This window comes from Loxodonta africana, chromosome 10, assembly GCF_030014295.1.
Source record: "Loxodonta africana isolate mLoxAfr1 chromosome 10, mLoxAfr1.hap2, whole genome shotgun sequence".
Classification (NCBI taxonomy): domain Eukaryota; kingdom Metazoa; phylum Chordata; class Mammalia; order Proboscidea; family Elephantidae; genus Loxodonta; species Loxodonta africana.
The window spans coordinates 113,522,971-113,541,427 of NC_087351.1; the positions used below are offsets into that span (position 1 = coordinate 113,522,971).

The following is an 18,457-nucleotide window of genomic DNA, read 5'->3' on the forward strand; positions in this document are numbered from 1 at the left end:
TGTTGAAAATCGCCATCTTTTCTCGTATTTAATAAATCAGACCTTTTTTTGTTGTTGTTCTAATGTTGTGCTTGTGAGATTTAACATTGGAATTTACCAACTTCCAGAATTCCTTAGTGAATTCCAGTTTTAATGGATTAAAACATTTTAAAATAACAAACATAACAAAGCTTTCTCACCTCCTGTAGTCTGAGAAGAGATGGGACTTGCAGTATGCCCAGGAGATCAGATAATTGAAGTTTCACTATTCGTTAGCGAAAAGAAATTTTAGCAATAGAGTTCCTTTTCTTTAAGGTCCCTGAATTTTTCTGTGGTGCTTTTAATGATCAAATTCATTTTGGGGCGAGAAGTGGGCCTTACTTGTTAAATTTGTAGCTTTGTAGTGACCAACTTGAACACTGTTGTGGTGAGCTTAATAATTAAATGGAAAACACTTTAGGACTCTTACAACGTGCCTTCATCTTGGTTGTTACAGGTGAAAGGAGTACGAAGCTTGTCTTCTCGGATTTGGGGGATGTAGTTGACCATGGCATTGATTTTGTCCTTTTTTTTTTCCTCCCAGAGAAAGGATTGCCTGGTATTCCTGTAACAGTTAGAAATGCCTCTAGGCAATATGGCATTTTATATATTGACTTAAAATATGTTTCCCTTAATTTCATTTTTATTATCACAGACCTACATTTTAGAGATTACGTGAATACATTTTTATATTTTGACTTCCTTCCAAAGAGTTAAAATTGAGCTAAGGGAGAGAAGGCACCTGGGAGCTCACACCCAATTGGCAGTCTTTTGTAATATATGATTTGCCTTTGTTTTCTAATTGATTTACGGTTTGCGCCACTTTTACCTCATCCCCTACTGTCCTGCTTGCGGTGCCAGCGAGTACATTACAGCGAGAGGATAAATCTCCGAGCTGGGATGCGGATGCGTTGGGAGTAAAGGCTGCTGCACCCCGGCCTCCACGTAGCAACGGCGGCGCGGACACAGCCCCAGCCGGTTCCATTTGTGTCTCAGAAATGCCATTTGTTCACTTGATCGCTTACTGCAATCTGTCTATCAGCCTGTAATTGAAACTGGAGATTAAAATTATGCCGTTACAGCTTTTAATTTCTTAATTGAGACAAAGTTTGTAAGTTCTTGGAAGGTCTAAGGTGGAGGTGTTGTAAAGAGAGAATGTGAAATGTATAAAATTTTCTCTTCAGTGTGAAGTTTTGGGTATTTTTATCAAATGTTCTTTTCTTTTGTCCAGAAGAAAGAAAGTAGTAAAATTTAAATATTTTGATCCTCATTTTATCTTTGTCTTATTTCCTTGGAAATTTTATTTTGTACTTTCACAAAACTGTGTTTTTCTTGATTTTCTACACTTGAGCCACGTTGTCCGTGAATATAATTCATTTGTGCGTCGTAACAAGTCGATCCCCATCCGCATGATTTAAGTCCGAGACAATGAGAGAACGTTCCATGCATTAGAGTGCCTTTCACTGTCCTTTTTGTTGGTGGAAGAGATTTGACATCGCCCCCAAAGGCAGAAAGGTACACAGGAAGGCAGGGCTGACACCGGGTCCACGCTCCATCAGGGGTCCTCAGCCTGGGCGTGCCCGCCCTTTGTGAAGTCAGTCCGCCTTAAGTCGTATTTTTGTGTGGTGCCTGTGGGTTCCAGTGTGGAGAGATGAAGAAGCAGGTTTATGGCAGCTGCTGGGGACAGCACATTAAGTTGACGGTGATGCATGAGAACATGATAGCGTGATGATGCCTCAGAGTGGGCCGGACGCCGCCGCTTCGTTTGGCTCTTGTTAGGATCTGTTAGCAGCTAAATAATGCAATTCTGCTGACTGATTCCTTTTCCCGCTTTCTCTTTTCACCTCTGCTTTCTCAAACTTCTAATTCCCAGACCCATCCTCATGCCAACAAACTGCCCTTGAAGGACTCTTTCACTTATGAGGACTACAGGTTGGTGTGATGTATGTTGTGTGTGAGGTGTGTCCGTGTGCCTGCGTGCGTGTGCGTTGAGGGGGGGTTTCTGAGTGAATGTGGGATCTTGGAAGAGAGGGAAATACTTCAGTCGGAAGTGACCTGCTGTGACCATTTAAAGCATGGAAGCAGAGATCGTCTTTCCGAAGTCAGAGTGATGAACGGCGTGGCTAAGTATGGGCATTTAACGGCCAGGCAGAAATTGCCACTAACCTGCAGTGGTGGGGGATTTGTGAACCTTGAGATCAGGATTAGGGTGAGGAGGTCATGAGGGCTTTTTCTTTTTCTTTTAAGTAGACTGTTTCAGTATAAAGTGGGGACTTCTTTTTGAACAAAAAGATTTGATTCGCTGTACAAAATAAGAAGAAATAGAGTTCCGCTATTTCTTAGTGGATGTCAGAAAGGAGGTACAGAGTTCGCTTTTGGTTGAGGGTTGAAATGGGTGCGGTGAGTGTTTGGGTAAAGGAGGGGAGGGTCAGCTCGGGGAAGGCAGTTTGGCCAGCAGGGAAGACCCACTGGGAATTCAGGGCATGGGGGGCCAGGGCCTTCAGCTTCTGTTTCCCGCCCTCCTTCCCACAATACCCTCCCTTAGTCACTGGTTTCCCCGGCTGTCTTTCACCTTTCACTCTCCCCACGCCCCCCTCAACCCTAGATTTAATTTTAAATGGTGGCGAAGGCCAAACATTACCTTTGGTGCTTAGGAAAAGGGCTTGAAAATTTGTGAGGAGTCAGACCTAAATTTCTGGTTATTCTTACTGAGGTAGGCGTTTAGAGGTGCTGACCTTAATTCACCTTTTCTTTTTACTGTTATAGGTGGGCTGTGTCCTCTGTTATGACAAGACAAAACCAGATTCCCACAGAGGATGGTTCCCGGGTGACCCTTGCTCTGATTCCGTTGTGGGACATGTGTAATCACACCAACGGCCTGGTAAGGGCTCCTCTGTGCTGGGTTTAAGCTATTGTTAAGTTTCAAGCGGAATATGCCACCTACCCGTAATGTTTGCTGGTTTTTAACCCTCGACTTCTCCCCTTACTAATTCCCTCCAAAAAAGAAGACACCAAACCGTGCCACCCCCGCCTGCCTCCCACGAAGAGAAGTGGGTATTTTCCTTTTACCGCATTCATTTAACTTGAATCTCAGACAACTTTCAGAATTCACAGTGAACTGCATTTATTTGCGAAGCTGTAATTCACCCTAAACAGTCATTCTTATCTTACCGTGCCATACACTGAAACAATGCTCCTTTTTTCTTTTCTTTTTAAAATACTGATTTATTGAAAAGCCTGTCTTTCTCGTTTTCCTTTCTATGTTCCTCTTTTTCTTTCTTTGCTGCCTCTTATAGTACTTGTCTCTGATTCGCTCCTGCCCTCTAGCCCTTCCCCTGGGATGCTGACAAACCCTTGTCTGTGTCTGTGATGCTGCTTTTGTCCAGGAGCGGGTGCTAACTGCCTGGTGTTGACGGGGAAGGGTGATGGGGGCTCGCATGCTTGGCTCCTGGCCCTTGAATGTAGGAGTCGCTTGGCATCAGTGCAGGTGGGAAGTGCTGGGTAGGGGATGTCAAGAAGACCTGGACACTTCGTTCTTCCCCTTCACTGCAGTTAGTAAAGGGAGAAGACAGACTTTTTCAGCATTCTTGGGATTCCCGTCAGCAGCCTGGTTTGAGGTTGTTTGAGAGAGACTTCCTCATTTTAGTAGACAGAAAAGGATGAACCAGAATATTTTGAATTTTTTAAACATTATACTCGTATACGGGTCTGGTACATGCTTCCTTCATCTTTTCTTAATGTCAACTGTCTTTGTTATATTAGTAGGATTATAAATAGACCCAAAAATGCTGTAAGTGAGTATTTCACATCTAATTCTACAAAATGGCCAGAAGATGTGTGATGATTGCTAGGCACTTGCGATAGAATATCCTAGCGCTGACTGGGGAAGGTCTAGCAATAAGTACGCTCTTGACTCTTGAGTCTTGAAAGTGTTTAAGTTGTAGAGAGAAAGGATAGTTCCACTTTTATAATTATATTTTTGCCTAAATTTAGACATATTTAACTTGATCAGCAGTACTAAGAACGGTAGCATGTTTTATGATTCATCTTTGTGAATGAATAAGATTTATATTCTTTGTTCTTTATTTTTTTTTCTTCAGAGATTATGTGAACTGTTCATAAGTTTGAAGTTTTTAAAATTTTCCAAATAGCTTTTACTGTCTGGCTGTAGTCTTTTAGTATCTGGCTGTAGCCTTTCAATATCTGGCTGTAGCCTTTCAATATCTGGCTGTAGCCTTTCAATATCTGGCTGTAGTCCTTTTCACTTTGTAGATTAGGTCATTGCTTCTCAAACTTGATCGAACATTAGAATCATTTAAAGACTTAATTATTTTTATTTATAAAATTAAAAAAATTTTTTTATGTTGTACTGTAAATAAGCAAAAATAAATAGTACAGAGCGTCTGTATTAGAAAGTGATCACCTCCTCCCCCGGCCCTGGCCCCCAGCTTCCCCGGAGTCCACAGGCCACCTGCCCCGAGGTCACTGCAGCTGGTGGCTTAGTGGGAGTTGCTCCAGTCCTTCCGTTTTGCATTTGCTCCTGGTGCGCGTGGACACAACACAAGCACTAGTTTTTGTGTGGCTTCCACGTAAATGAGGTTAAATGATGCACTTTTCCCCCTTACTAACAAGAAACGTTAGCTTATCTCAAAATAAAAATAATGGATTGATGACCACTGAGGCTGTGTCTCCCCTGCTGCTGTCCCCACGGTCTCTAACCTGCAGACACACAGCTGACCCTCAGATGGTTCTGCAGGACGCTCGTCCTCTTTCTTCCCTTGTTCCTAACTCCACCCCTATGTCGAACCGCTTCCCATTGTAATTAGAACACTTCATGGAAGATTTTGTCTAATAGAATTTGAGAAATTCTATTTTAACACTGCAAAGTTGTATATTATACATATTAACAGTTAATTTCTTTTTTAAAAAATGAGGTACTTGAAATTAAGGCTCAGCTTTTCAGACAAGAGGTTTTCTTTTTTGTGTGTGTCTATCCTGATGCTCATTCTCTCATTGTCTGTCTATCCTGACTATCACTGAGGGCGTAGGTAGAAATTTGTAACCCAGCAACGCTGTCTGCCTCTAACAATGCCCCAAAAAACCTGGTTATGGTAGTGGAAACAGAAGAATCAAGTCGGTGACAGTAACTCCTAACCAGGAGCAGTGAGGAAATACAGAGAATAAAAGGGAAACACTTTGGCTGGATTCTGGTGAATGTGAACTACGGTCCTAGCCACCTGGAGAAGCAAACTTAGATACATTTGCAAGTATGGTACTAAGGTGTAAAACAGAATAGATCTTTAAATTTTTAAAGATTTGTTCAAAATGAACATAAGTAGCAGGTTTCCTTTTTTGAGATCGTTCAGTTTATACAGAGAAGGACGCCCCTGTGAGGTTTAGAGGCCACCATATTAGTTCCCTGGTGGTGTAGTGGTTAAGCACTTGGCTGCTAGCTGAAAGGCCCGCGGTTTGAACACACCAGCTGCTCCGTGGGAGGAAGATGCGGCGATCTGCTTCTGTGAAGATGACAGCCATGAAAGCTGTACGGGCAGTTCCGCCCTGTCCGGTAGGGTCCTTCTGAGTCCGAGCCAACTCAGCAGCAGTGAGTTTGGTTTGATCTGGTATTAGTTCCTGAGTCCCTGGGTGACACACACAGTTAAGTGCTTGGCTGCTAACCAAAAGGCTGGCAGTTCAAATCTACTCAAAGGCGCCTTGGGAGAAAGGCCTGGCAGCCGACTTTCCAAAAACCAGCCATTGAAAACCCTGTGGAGCACAGTTCTTCTCTGACACACAGGGGTCGCCATGAATCAGAACTGACTGAATGGCCCCTGGCACGTTGGTTCCAGTATATAAAGTGTGTTGGCGTGATCAGCTCTCTAATTTGAATCTGTGACTCCAAGTACCAGTCAGGATGAAGGGGTGTCAGAAATTCAAGCATAACTGAGTGAGGCTCTTATTTTAAGGTTTTTGTGTCTGTGCATCGAAAAGTCTGGAGGCCCCTGGAGAGAACTGCTTAGATAGGACAAGGAAATGCTGGGTAACAGCAGTAGTACCCACAGCAGACACTAGGGGGTGCTTCCTAGCGCCCAGTCAAAGTGTATTGTGTCACTATGAGTCGGAGTCCACTCCGTGGCAATGGGTTTGGGGATCGGGAAGCACAAGGTCTTTGCCAACCCAAAAGCTAGACAGAACCATCCTGCATAGGGGTGCCTGCCCGTTCCTGCCTCCCTTCCTTCCTCCCTCTTTCCCTCCCTCCATCCTTCTCTTCCTCCCTCCTTCACTCCCCCAGCATCTAGGGTATTTATTCCGTCTCCATCCAGTCCATCTACCAGTTCTCTAGTGAGTACGCTTTCTTTTTACATCTCTAATCAAGACTAACTCTCCAGAAAACAAACGCAGGGGACGGTGCGCTGCTGGTGTGGCTTGTGGGGACCCTGCAGGCTGCCCGGGGTCTGGACAGCACAGACCTCTGACAGTCTGGCAAACAGGAGGGCCCTGGGGCAGTGCCGCAGCAACTCAAACAATGTAACATGCTGGTAGTACATTCTGAAATGTTTGAGGTTTTTTCAAAGAAAATGTATATTTTAGGTGGAAAAAGCCCAGGAACACTGTTGAAAAATAGTTTGTTCTAAGTAGCCAGGCTGACCTGAGTTTGAGTCCTGGTTCTGCCAGTTTACTGCCCCTGCCTCAGGCCAAAACTCAGATTTCTGGGGCCTTGGCCATGCTCCCTAAAGTTGGAACCTCTCCCTCTTCCTCTGTAAGGTGGGGCCAGCACCTCCTGCCTGGGGCATTTGTGCCCCGTGTGTGTGTCTGAAGTGACAGCACACTCCTCGGAGCCTGCCCTTCCTTCCCTGCCGGCCTTCCCTCCCTTGTCTGTATCCTGTCTGCCCGCCTTTGGTTTCTGCATACCCCCGCCCCCATTAGAATGCAGGGAGGTTTTTGTCTGTTAGGTTTCTTGCTAAATCCCCGGTGCCTGGCATTTGGAATGAGTGCACACAGGTGAATATATGGTTGTAGAAAGTGTTTCCCATGCCTAGAAAAATACCAGAAAGAAATCAACCAAAATCTGCTCCTTCTTTCTGGTGCTTTTTTTTCTCCCAAATTGTATTTGATACACCCCGCCCCCCCCCAGTGATGAAAGTGACATGACACATACTTACTGAGGAAAACTTGGAAAACACAGGAAAGTGCAAAGAAGAAAATTGACATTATCGCAGACCCTCACTGTTTACATCTTGAGGGTGTGTGTGTGTGGTGTTTAATTTTTGTGTGTAAATGACGCTGGAACACTGATGTGGACCCTGCCTGCTGAGCGTGCTCTGTGATTGGGGTACACGGGAGAGGATGCTGCCTTGCGTACAGAGTGTGACGTGGTGTGTGCTCGTGGAGACGGTGCTCCCAGGGAAGCCGAGCAAAGAGACAGCCGCAGGTGGCCCCCACAACCTGCTCTCTGCTGTGCCCACAACTCCTCCTCGACTCCAGCCTGGCCCCTGCCCCGGGCAGACTGGGGGCTCCACGGGGCTGTCTGCAGCCCCATTAATGCCTGGGTTGTCCTGCACTTTTTCCACGGCCGTCTTTGGGACTGAGGCTTCTTGTGCTGTTTCCCAGGTACCTGGCTGAGGCCTGGCATATAACGAACACTCGGTACATATCTGCGGGGGCATGTCCGTTGGAGCGGGGTGGGGGTCGTGCAGCATGTCCCTTAGATCAGGAGAGATGAGGGGTGAAGGGCACAAGTGTGGCAGTGCCCTGTGTCTCCAGGGGCCTTTAGAACCCGACCTTGGGCCGAGGGGGCAGCAGGGGCCAGGGCCCCAAGCCTTGGCTAGTGTGTCTTTGCATTCAGACATGTTTTTTTTTTTAATTTTATCATTATTGTGATAAAATACATAAAACATTTGCCATTTTAATGTTTTAATGCACAATTCAGTGACATTAGTGACTTTTACAATGGTGTGCAGCCATCACCACTGTCCATTTCCACAGGTGTTCTGTCACCCCCGATGGAAACTCGGGAGCCCTGACCATGTAATGGTTAAACACTTGGCTGCTAACTGAAAGGTCAGCCGTTCAAACTATCAGCTGTTCCATGGGAAAAGTTCTGGTGAGCTCCTGTAAAGATTACAGCCTAGGAAACCCTGTGGGGCAGGTCCACGCTGCCCTACAGGGGCTCTGTGAGTCGGAATCGACTCGATGGCACACATCAGTAACAACACACAGGAACTCAGCATCCCTTCAGCAGTAACTCTATCACTTCCTCCCCAGCCCCTGGTAACCACTGATCATGCAACAATTGGCCTTTTGTGACTGACTTATTCACTCAGCATCCTGTTTTCACGGTTCATCCGTGTAATACCATGTATCAGAGCTTCCTTTCTCTTTATGGCTGTATGTACCACATCTTGTTTATTCATTCATCAGATATATTTGCGATACAAGCCTAGAGGAAAGTGTTTGGCAGTGCCACACTGAGAAGTCACAGCCTCAGCCTCAAAGTGTTCTGCCTCTTGGAAGGCGAGCTATCCAGCATGTCTGTGTGAGGATTGCTTTTGGCTTGTTAAGCCACTTCTTACGCCCTGAAGTTTTCAGAAGTTCCTGAGAGCCAGAAATATCCGAAAATCTAGTTAAACACCCATAATCATTTCTCCACCACAGGGTGAACAACACTTCCTTCTCCGACTTCCCTTTTCTCCCTTCCTTCCCTCCCTTCCTTCTCTTCCGCCTAACTTCCTTCCTCCCTCCTCCTCGTAGGTTCCTTCCGTCCCTCCTCCTTCCCCTAACTTCCTTCCCTCCCTTCTCCTTCCCATAAGTTCCTTCCTTCCCTCTTCCTCCTCCTGATTTTCTTCTTCCCTCTTTCCCCAACCACCTTCCTTCCTTCCCTCCTTCCCCTAACTTCCTTCCCTCCTTCTTCCTTCCCCTGACTTTCTTCCGTCCTTCCTCCTTCCCCTGACTTCCTTCTTTCCCTCCTCCTTCCCCTAACTTCCTTCCCTCCTCGTTCCCATAAGTTCCTCCCTTCCCTCCTGCTTCTCCTAACTTCCCTCTTTCCCTCCTCCTCCTCCTCCTCCTCCTGATTTTGTTCTTCCCTCTTTCCCCTAACCACCTTCCTTTCTTCTCTCTTCCTTCCCCTAACCTCCTTCCTTCTTGGCTGTGCTCCTGCCAGTCTGTGTATGACAACACCGTGCTGAGAGTTCGTGGTAAAGGGCGATTCCCTGTTTCACAGTTCACTCTCAAAGTGATGCTTTGGGGTCAGAAAAGTGAATCACATGTTGGGCAGGAACTTCATGGAGCTGATTTTAATCTAAATCCAGTGTTTAAACTGCTTTGTGGGGAAAAACGTGCCAGAATCCTGGCTTGGTTTATTGTCATTGTTGTCCCTCTGCATTTTGATGGCCCAGTTTGGTAAGTGTGATGGGTTAGAATGAGTAAATGGTGAAATCCCATTTGGTCTTTGCAGGTCAGAAGTGTGAAGGACTTTTAGACATGATATGGTTAATCAACCATAGATCCTGGGATATTGGAATTAAAGACCAGTGTCCACGGCCTTCCATCTCCCAACACAATTCTCTAGACTCAAAAGCCGTCTGCTGTTGGATCCAAGCTCCTGATGCCTTTATTATACAGTCCTAGCTGTCTTAGAGCTTTGAATCCCCAGCATAAAGCGAGCAGGTCCAAAAGTAATCGATGGGCATTTCCAGACAATCTCAGAGTACTGGAGGGCTCCTCCACGGGGCAGACCTCTGAGGAGGAGCTTCAGGTAGAATCTGGGGAGCCTGTTCTTTCCCCTGGGGGTTCATAAACCAAAAAACCAAGCCCAGTGCCTTCGAGGCAATTCTGACTCATAGCGACCCTGTAGGACAGAGTAGAACTGCCCCATAGAGTTTCCAAGGAGCACCTGGCAGATTCAAACTGCCGACCCTTTGGTTAGCAGCCGTAGCACTTAACCACTACGCCACTGGGGGTTCATGCATCAAGTACATTTGCTCTGTTTTATAAAACATTCAGAGCGCACCCTTTGAGGTACTCGTGGGTACCTTTTCACTTCTAATTGCCAAAAACACGCCTCGTGATTGAGAGAATGTGGAATCGTTGGCTCACGATTCTGCCTCCTTTCTCCTGGCTAGATCACAACCGGCTACAACCTGGAGGACGACCGCTGCGAGTGCGTGGCTCTGCAGGACTTCAGGGCTGGGGAGCAGGTGGGTTTCCCACTGGGGCTCACAGATGTGGAGCAGCGAGGAGCGCGGGGGTGGTACTGTGCTGCTGGTCCTTTTTTAAACGGCATTTAACTTGGACTTCTATTTAGGAATATTTATTTTCCAGACCACATCTTGAGACCTAAAGCTGTAATTAAACATACTGTGCTTTGAATTGGACCTTTGCGTCCACAAAGAAAAAAAGATTTAAAATCAGTTTTTTGTACAATTGACCTAATATTTCTAACGCTGTCGGTGGGAAATAAGTTTGGGGTTATAACATTAAAACGGTTTTCAGTTGCATAAATGGCTTTGTTCTCATTTCCTTTCTGTTGGTGAGAACCTTCTTCATAAAGCGGCAGTATTCAGGTGGCAGAAATACAAGAGAGTCAGGAACCAGAAGACCTGTCTCGTACTTTCACTTTAATCTGTGAATTTTTCTCCTTAATAATTTGCATGGGGGCAGGGTTAAGCTTTTCATGAAATTTGAAAATATGCATCTATAAAGACCTGCATTGTATCTATCAGTCTTATGAATAAGCATGTAGTACAAAAAACAGAACCAAAATAGACCAGAGACATTCCAGTTGAAACAAAATGAAAAATAGTAGTCTCACAAAGCACTGATCTGCTCTTCCTGCGGGGGAGCTCACGAATCCCCCATCTGCGAGGTGCAGACTTGCCACCAGACCTAGGACTGAATTTCTGACGGTCATTGCTTTCACCTCTTGACTATGGTAGATTTTAAACTTCAGCCTTCATGTAATAGCCTTGCTGTCCCTTAGAAGAAGTGGATTATGAGAAAGGCCCTGTGACCCCAGGTCATCTATGTGCTAGTCAGGCCTCCTCCCTCAGCCGGGGCTTCCCAGGCTCTCCTCTCCCCTCACCGTGCTATGGTGGGCGAGGGGGCACTTCCTCACTCCACCTCAGAGAGTCTGGGAAGTCAGGAAAATTGCCCACCTTGCTGAAATTTCACCCTAGCTGCGCGCGCAATCCACAAAGTGGGCAGAGAGTTATTTCATGGCTGTTTTGTTTAATTTGTGTAAAGTAGCATTAAATAAATAAGGAGGAACCCTTGGCCTGCTCCAAATGGCTGTTAGATTTGTTTTATGTCTCTCTGTTTTTTTTCTTTGCTGCATCTCAGATTTACATTTTTTATGGCACTCGGTCAAATGCAGAGTTTGTGATCCACAGTGGTTTTTTCTTTGACAATAATTCGCACGACAGAGTGAAAATAAAGCTCGGAGTGAGTAAAAGTGACAGGCTGTACGCTATGAAGGCTGAGGTCTTGGCTCGCGCTGGCATCCCCACGTACGTAGAAAAAAAGTGGTCAGCTCTTTCCTGTGCCACTTGAAATATTTCCAGTTGCATAGCACTTAATTGGTGTGTTAATAAAACTTCTCTACGGTAGTTCATTTTAATCCCTTTCTCCTTGTTGCACAGCGAATTTAAGCCATTGAGATGCGTGGTGATTGAGGAGCGATCTCAGATAAACATAACCTGTCGTTGGGAGCACTCACAGGCAGTTCCAGGGGCACAGCCTGAAACCCTCATTACCTTAAATAAGTGCTTTGGTATCATGAGTGTCTTTCACCTTGAAAAGGTTAATGGCCTGGATCAATTTGTTTCATTTAGTTCTTTGCCAGCAGGAGTTTCTGTAACGAATTCCTGATCCTCAGTGATTTCAAGGATTTCTGGTTACATTCTTTAAGATTTTCTAGCATTTGAGGTGCAAAAAGAGACAGAAGACAGGAATGATGATTTATTAGTTCTCCGGGGAACGGAGGAACCACTCTTAATGAAAATGGGTTATCCAGACCTTTTTTATTGAACTTGTCAATATTTGATTAATGATTAAAATGTGAACTCAACATAAATTATCATTAATATTTTTTAAGAATCATGAGTACGTTTAATTCTCTTAATGTGTTATACGCAACCTGAGATTAAAGCTATTAGATTAGAGGAAAACTGACAGAGACGGTGGTGGCCTCTGAGTTCAGCAGCCCATGCCGTCTGCATTTAGTGAGGACTGCAAGTTGTGCTGTTGTCGTTCAGACCAGGAGGCAGAATGACTCGCTCAGCTCTGCTGTCCGTGAAGACGGCCACACGTGCTGCAGATTGAGGGGTTCACTCGGGAGCAAGCAGGCACCTGCTGCAGGGTGACTGATCTTGCTTCCTGCTTTTGTCAGTTCCAGTGTGTTCGCGCTACATTTCACGGAGCCTCCCATCTCTGCCCAGCTTCTGGCTTTTCTCCGAGTGTTCTGCATGACCGAAGGTAAGTCATTTCAGGGGGGAAAGGGGCTCCTTTTCATAAAGCGTGAAGCGCAGGAATTCAGGTTAAAGGTAAAATGGCTTAAAAAGAAAGCAGTCTGTGGGAGGAAGTAAGATGGCCACACTAGAGGAAAAGACATTGATCCATTTACTCTGGAAATACTTTATTAAATCCTCCACGTGTTGTCCGTGTTCATTCGTAATAAACAAATAATTCGGAACTGGATTGGAAGAAAACGTAACACCTCTTGATTACCTAAGTGTATCAAAATTCCACCTTTGTGGAAGGAAGTTTTTTGGTGTCCCTTAGAGTGTGTAAGTATCCTTATGTTACCTAGAGCGGCTGATGGCCACTTGACTCCATGAAGCCCCGCGGTCAGCGGTAGGGTTTGTAGACCAGGTGCACAACTCTGTTTGTTAACAGCTCTGTATTCTGAGTTGGAAATTGCCACCAAGCTTAATGCCAGGCATCCTGTAAATAGCATTGCAACCCGAGTCTGTGTGGAACACGGTTCGCTTCCGTCTGCAGCCTCGTATCTTAGGCACAGATACCTCAGTCTGTGCACTGAGCAGCCATCCTCATATTTGCTGAAGACAGGTCATTGGGGTTCTTGTCATGAGATTCGTTGTGTTTTCATTTGTCATCCAAAAATGTACTTCTCCGATTCCCTGGTCTTGAGCTTTCATTTTTAGTTCTGTTTGTGTGTCTCCTGGGCAGAACAGACTGGGTAGGAATGAGCGAATGAATGAGTGCATAACTCATGGACAGGTGTCCTGGAGAGGGGCACCCGAGCGCCAGGGAAAGGGCAGCTGTGGTCCCAGCAGTTGGTCCTCGCCCTGGGGCGTGGCTGTGCTCCCTCTCTGCAGTGTGGATCCAGGGAGAGGTGCTGTGCTGCCTGAGAGCGGGCTGGGTGTCATGACGGAGGGGGAGAAACTTAGTCTGTAAGCAAGCGGGGGGGGGCGATCCAAACACCAACCACAGAGCCCACCCAGCTGTGGTCTAGAGACTGTCCCCCAAAAGCACTTGTATAGCTACAGATGCACCATGATTTCAGGATGGGCTGTGGGTGGTCTTTGTGCTTTGGTAGTGGCTCATCAGCTCTATTTAGTGAACAGGAGCTAAGGGGTCACGTGAGCTTCCCTCGCATACAGTATAGACAGAATTGGATGTTAGTGTTCATGTCCTCGAGGAGCCTGTAATTAGGAGAGTTGGTGGGCTGATGCTCCCTGTATTTACGGAGCACCTGCCATATGCCAGGTGTGATGCCACAGGTGGCACATAACAGGGGTCATCAGCAGCCCTGTAAGGTAGGTGCTCCCCTTTTCCCGATGGGGAAGCTCCAGTTCAGAGAGGGGAGTTACAACGGCCAGGGTCACTCAGCTAGCAAGTGAAGACCCTGACTCAGAACCTAGCTCTCTTAACTCCAGAGCCAGGGCCCCAAACATCCCACGTTGGTTCCCGGCTGGTTTGCAGGTAATATAATCGGTGGAGGAGGGTCTTAGTACTCAAAGGGTCTGGAGGAAACAGTGCTTGAGTTAGACCTGAGAACGTAGCTACTCTTTAGGCTTGGCTGAGAAGGAGGGGAGCTGTGGGGACAAGGACTACAAGGACATTCCCAGTAGAAGGAGGAGCTTGAACCCAGAGCCAGGCTGAGGAGCCTCCTTTCTGCTCTTGCTGCCCTCAGGGTGACGACACACTCCCCTGGTAGGTGGGCCGGAGGACAGCTGAGACCGGGGAGACCCAGAGCACGGCTAGTAGTAGCCTCATAGGTCTGTTAGAAGAAAGCCTGGATGGCAACGAACTCCGGAAGCATATTCTTTCCCTCCAGTGTTGCGGACGGTCTGGTGGCGACACTGTCTTCTTCCCCGATTGTAGGTTACATTTCTCCAGGAGTGTGAAACGAGCCTAGTTTCACTGCTAAAAAGTAGCAGGGAAGGAAAGTTTTGGCTTCCTACCCCCTCGGCTTTCCAGCTTTGAAGATAAGACTTAGGCGGGTTGAGGAAGAAAGCCAAAATGGCAACCGTAAGTGTTTGGGGCGCCTAAAAAGAAATCTCCCCACTAAGGCAGCGTTTTCCCCGTATTCATTGCATCACAAACAGAGTACAAACTGAAGGATCAAAATCTAAAAACGCTGAATTTTGTCCTGATCTTTTGCGAACAAATATGACTTAATACATTCGTTTTTTGAACCTTAGATTAACTTATACTTAAAAAAAAAAAAAAAAAACTGCTTGCATCGTTTTAGAGAATCATTGATTCTCTGTAGTCATAGAAAGACAGTTTGTCATGTCAAGACAATCGATGCATTCTTTGAATTACTCTAACTAGCACTTTATTAGTGGGGCTTGCTGGCAGCAGACGTGCGTCCACTGAATTGTAAATAGTGACAGCTGTGGGACATTTTGCTCTGAGAGCGATGCTGTCTCATAATCGCATCAGAAGCATGGGTGTATTTCCTGAGCATGAACAGGACTGGTGTGTTTGAGTCTTTTGGAGATAATGTCCTCGGAGCGTTTGCTGAATTCTTTCCTTTTCTTAAATATTTTGGAAGGTAATTGAGATGTTCACTTGTAATTCCTATTTAAATTCCTGACAAGTGAGATATGTAGGCAAATGTTTCACTAACTAAGAATTTTATAGTTGATTTTCTTGTTTCTTTGTTTTTGTGCCTTCCTTGTTATAAGGTAAAGTAAACTGTTTTGTCAGGTCAACCCCTGGAATAAGTACCAATCAGGTTTAAGTTTAGAAGGGTCACTGGATTGTCAGAACGGGTGTTGGTTTGTTCTGTTTGCATTGCCCACCTAAACGTCTTCTTCAGTTGGTGTGACTGAGCTCATGGCTAGCGAAAAGGGTATTGTCGCAGCAAGGAATGTGTCACATGGATTGTCTTTAAGATGTGTTAGGAAACGGTCAGAAGGCGCTCAGTTTCCCTCATAGAACAGTGGAAAACAGAGTGCTATGCTAAGGCTTGATCTGGATTCCCGATAGAGATGGTGCTGCCCCTTCTTCCTGCCCAGACCCCTTGCTGTAACCCTGCATTGGAGAGCCTAGAGCCCGGCTGATCGATCGGGGAGAGCTTTTAACCCTGGGAAATGGCATTGTTGGAAAAGACGTTTTCTAAGGTGGATTGCTTATCAAAATGAAAAGTACTGCTGTTTTTTCCCCCTAACAGATTGCTATCTGTGTTTCTTGTAGAAGAATTGAAAGAACATTTGCTAGGAGACAATGCTATCGATAGAATCTTCACCTTGGGTAACTCTGAATTTCCTGTTAGCTGGGACAATGAAGTCAAACTTTGGACATTTCTTGAAGATAGAGCGTCGCTTCTTTTAAAAACTTACAAAACAACTATTGAGGTAATTAGAGTGGATGAGTGGGGATTGGCACTATGTCCTGTTTTTAAAGATTTTAACAAGATTCTTTCCTAAATGTAAATTACTTTACACCTTCAGCAAAATAGTCATGTATGTGATGTTTTTTTATTCAACATGTTAATATTTTCCTATTTAAAATGTTTCCCAGAAAACCCATTGCATCTAGTCAATTCTGACTCATAGCAACCCTGTAGGACAGAGTAGAACTGCCCTGTAGGGTTCCCAAGGCTGTAAATCCTTACGGAAGCAAACTGCCACATCTTTCTCCCACGGAGCAGCTGGTGGGTTCAAACCACTGACCTTCTGCTTAGCAGCCAAGCACTTCACCACTGCACCACAAAGGCTCCCTTCTAAAATGTTTACGCTTACCAAAAAAACTGCTATTGAGGCATTGTTGATTAAGAGACAAATTTTTTAAATTTCTGATTCATATGATACCACAAATAGTTTTTATTTGTGCTTTCAAAATTTACCTTCGTGCCACGGACTTCAAATACTTCTTTCCCATCCATCCGTCTGTCTGTCCATCTATCCATCCATCCATCCACCATACACCCACCATCCAGCCAGCCAGGCGTGGAGCCCTGGGCTGCATCAGTGCACACCAGACAGAATGGTTTCAAACATGGGCAAGTCCTCCATTTGAGTTAGGCTTTTTTTTCCACTTTTTTGTTTTGTAACAGTTTTCTTGTGGTGCCATTCACATACAACAAAATCCACCCTTTTTAAGCATACAGTTTGATGCAAGTGTGTAGTCAGACGACCAAGTTTTAGAGTGTGCACATCACCCCCAGAAGTTCCCTTGCGCCTCCACCCCAGCAACAGCTGATCCGCCTCCTGCCATTTTAGTTTTGCTGGTTGATACTTCTTACCATGACTTTTCCTTGTGTTTATCTTCCAGGAAGACAAGGCCTTCCTGAAAGGCCATGACCTTTCCATTCGGGCTACAATGGCCGTCAAGTTGCGATTAGGCGAGAAGGAGATCTTGGAGAGGGCAGTGAAGAGTGCGGCTGTGAACCGGGAGTACTACCGCAGACAGCTGGCGGAGCGGGCCCCGCTCCCCAAGTACGAGGAGAGCGCCCTGGGGCTGCTGGAGAGCAGCGTGGCCGACTCCAGGCTCCCCCTCGTCCTGAGAAACCTCGAGGAGGAGGAGGAGAGCGGCGTGCAGGAGGCCTTAACCATCAAAGAGGCCGTCAGCAGAGCAAAGGCGGCTGAAAATGGGCTCGTCAATGGTGTGAACTCTGTCCCCAACGGGACCAGGTCAGAAAACGGAAACTTGAATCCAGAAGAAAGTCAAAGGGGGGTTGGAGACGCCAAAGACTCCCCCTCAGACAGCGCCGAGGAGGCCAAAGAGTAGCCGAGGTGAAGCTCCACCTGCGGGAAGTTCAGCTCGGCCGACGCTGACACACAGTCCACTTACATCGCTGTGTTTCCTTGTTGACGTTTTTCTTTCTGCAGAGAGGAAAATATGTTTTTGCTGCTTTATATAAAAAATGATTTTTTTAAGTTATTTAAGAAATCTAGCTTCCCTTTCGATTAAGATTGCCATCTTGCTTCCAGGCAAAGCAAACAAGTGAAACGGCCGCAACAGAGGGGAGAGGTTCCTTGGGAAGATCCCACAGACCCACATCCCTGGGGAAGAGTTTGGTCTCCATCTGCCGGTCATCTGTGTGACCAGAGCCACGCTTGCCCCACCTCCTGCCAGCAGGCACCCCTGGCGGGACTCTGGGTGTTAGGCGTTAAGGTGGGGGAGCACACGGCAGAAAACGGGGTTCAGGTGAAGACGCTTTAGAGTCTGGGCAAAATCTCTTTTTTTTTCCTTGAAAAATAACACCCCAGAACCAAAAGAAAAAGTAAGGTGGCAACCTTATTTTTAATAGTTTTAAATGTTAATGATAACCCTAATTATATAAAAATATATATATACACACATATATATACACCTAGTGATTTCTAAAGATTTGTTTACTTTCTGTGTTTTACTGTGTAAAGAACTCGCCCTTTCTCCTTGAATCAGAGCAGGGCACTGCTCCCTCCCCAGATTTAAATGTCGCTCTGAGCAGGAAGCGATACCTGTGACTTCTAGCCTTGGTGATGGAGGGCTGGAAAGCAGGCAGGTAACCACAGCCTTGCGTGGCCCTGTCCACAGTGAGGCAGTTCCTGGCTTTTCTGGTTTTCTCAACAAGCTAGAGATTTTCAAAGCTACACTTTTGACTAAAAACCCTTATTAAAAGGAAAATGTGATTAATATTTTTGTCTATTCCTTTTCTTTGGCGTGGGACAGGCCCTTTGTGTCGAGCTTTTATGCAAACCATCTTAGGTATTCCCTGAGCAGGTTTTGAACCTTGACATGGTGTGCCAAGCACCGCCCTCACTGCTGGGAAAGGGAGGTGGTGGAAGCCAGTGCCCTGGGCAAGGCCTGCATCAGCTCGTCGCCATCCGGAGCCTGGGGCGCTCCTGCGGGCAGAGGGGCAGCAGGCAGGCAGGCAGAGGAGCACTGAGGTTTGGGGGGAAGTAAAAGGCATAGGATAGTGTCTGGGGGTGGGGGGCTATGCCCAGAAAGCCACTAATCTCAGGTTAATGGTCGCCCGTGTTCCCCA

At 46.1% G+C, this 18,457-nt stretch overlaps 1 protein-coding gene across 7 annotated transcripts in view; it reads left to right on the top strand.

Annotated features, from left to right (window-relative positions):
- SETD3 (SET domain containing 3, actin N3(tau)-histidine methyltransferase) overlaps positions 1-18,105 on the top strand; it is a 99,028-nt gene extending 80,923 nt beyond the window's left edge. For 4 of the 7 annotated variants that reach the window (XM_003408624.4, XM_010588845.3, XM_010588844.3 and 1 more), the window contains 7 exons: positions 1,892-1,950; positions 2,785-2,899; positions 10,137-10,211; positions 11,353-11,519; positions 12,401-12,486; positions 15,679-15,839; positions 16,759-18,105. In XM_003408624.4, the coding sequence (XP_003408672.1) occupies positions 1,892-1,950; positions 2,785-2,899; positions 10,137-10,211; positions 11,353-11,519; positions 12,401-12,486; positions 15,679-15,839; positions 16,759-17,214 (1,119 nt within the window). In that variant the 3' untranslated portion in view covers positions 17,215-18,105. Of the gene's footprint in view, positions 1-1,891; positions 1,951-2,784; positions 2,900-10,136; positions 10,212-11,352; positions 11,520-12,400; positions 12,487-15,678; positions 15,840-16,758 lie in introns of those variants that run through there. The other 3 variants (XM_064292997.1, XM_064292998.1, XM_064292999.1) reach the window with 3 other exon arrangements.
- The last annotated feature ends 352 nt before the right edge of the window (positions 18,106-18,457 follow it).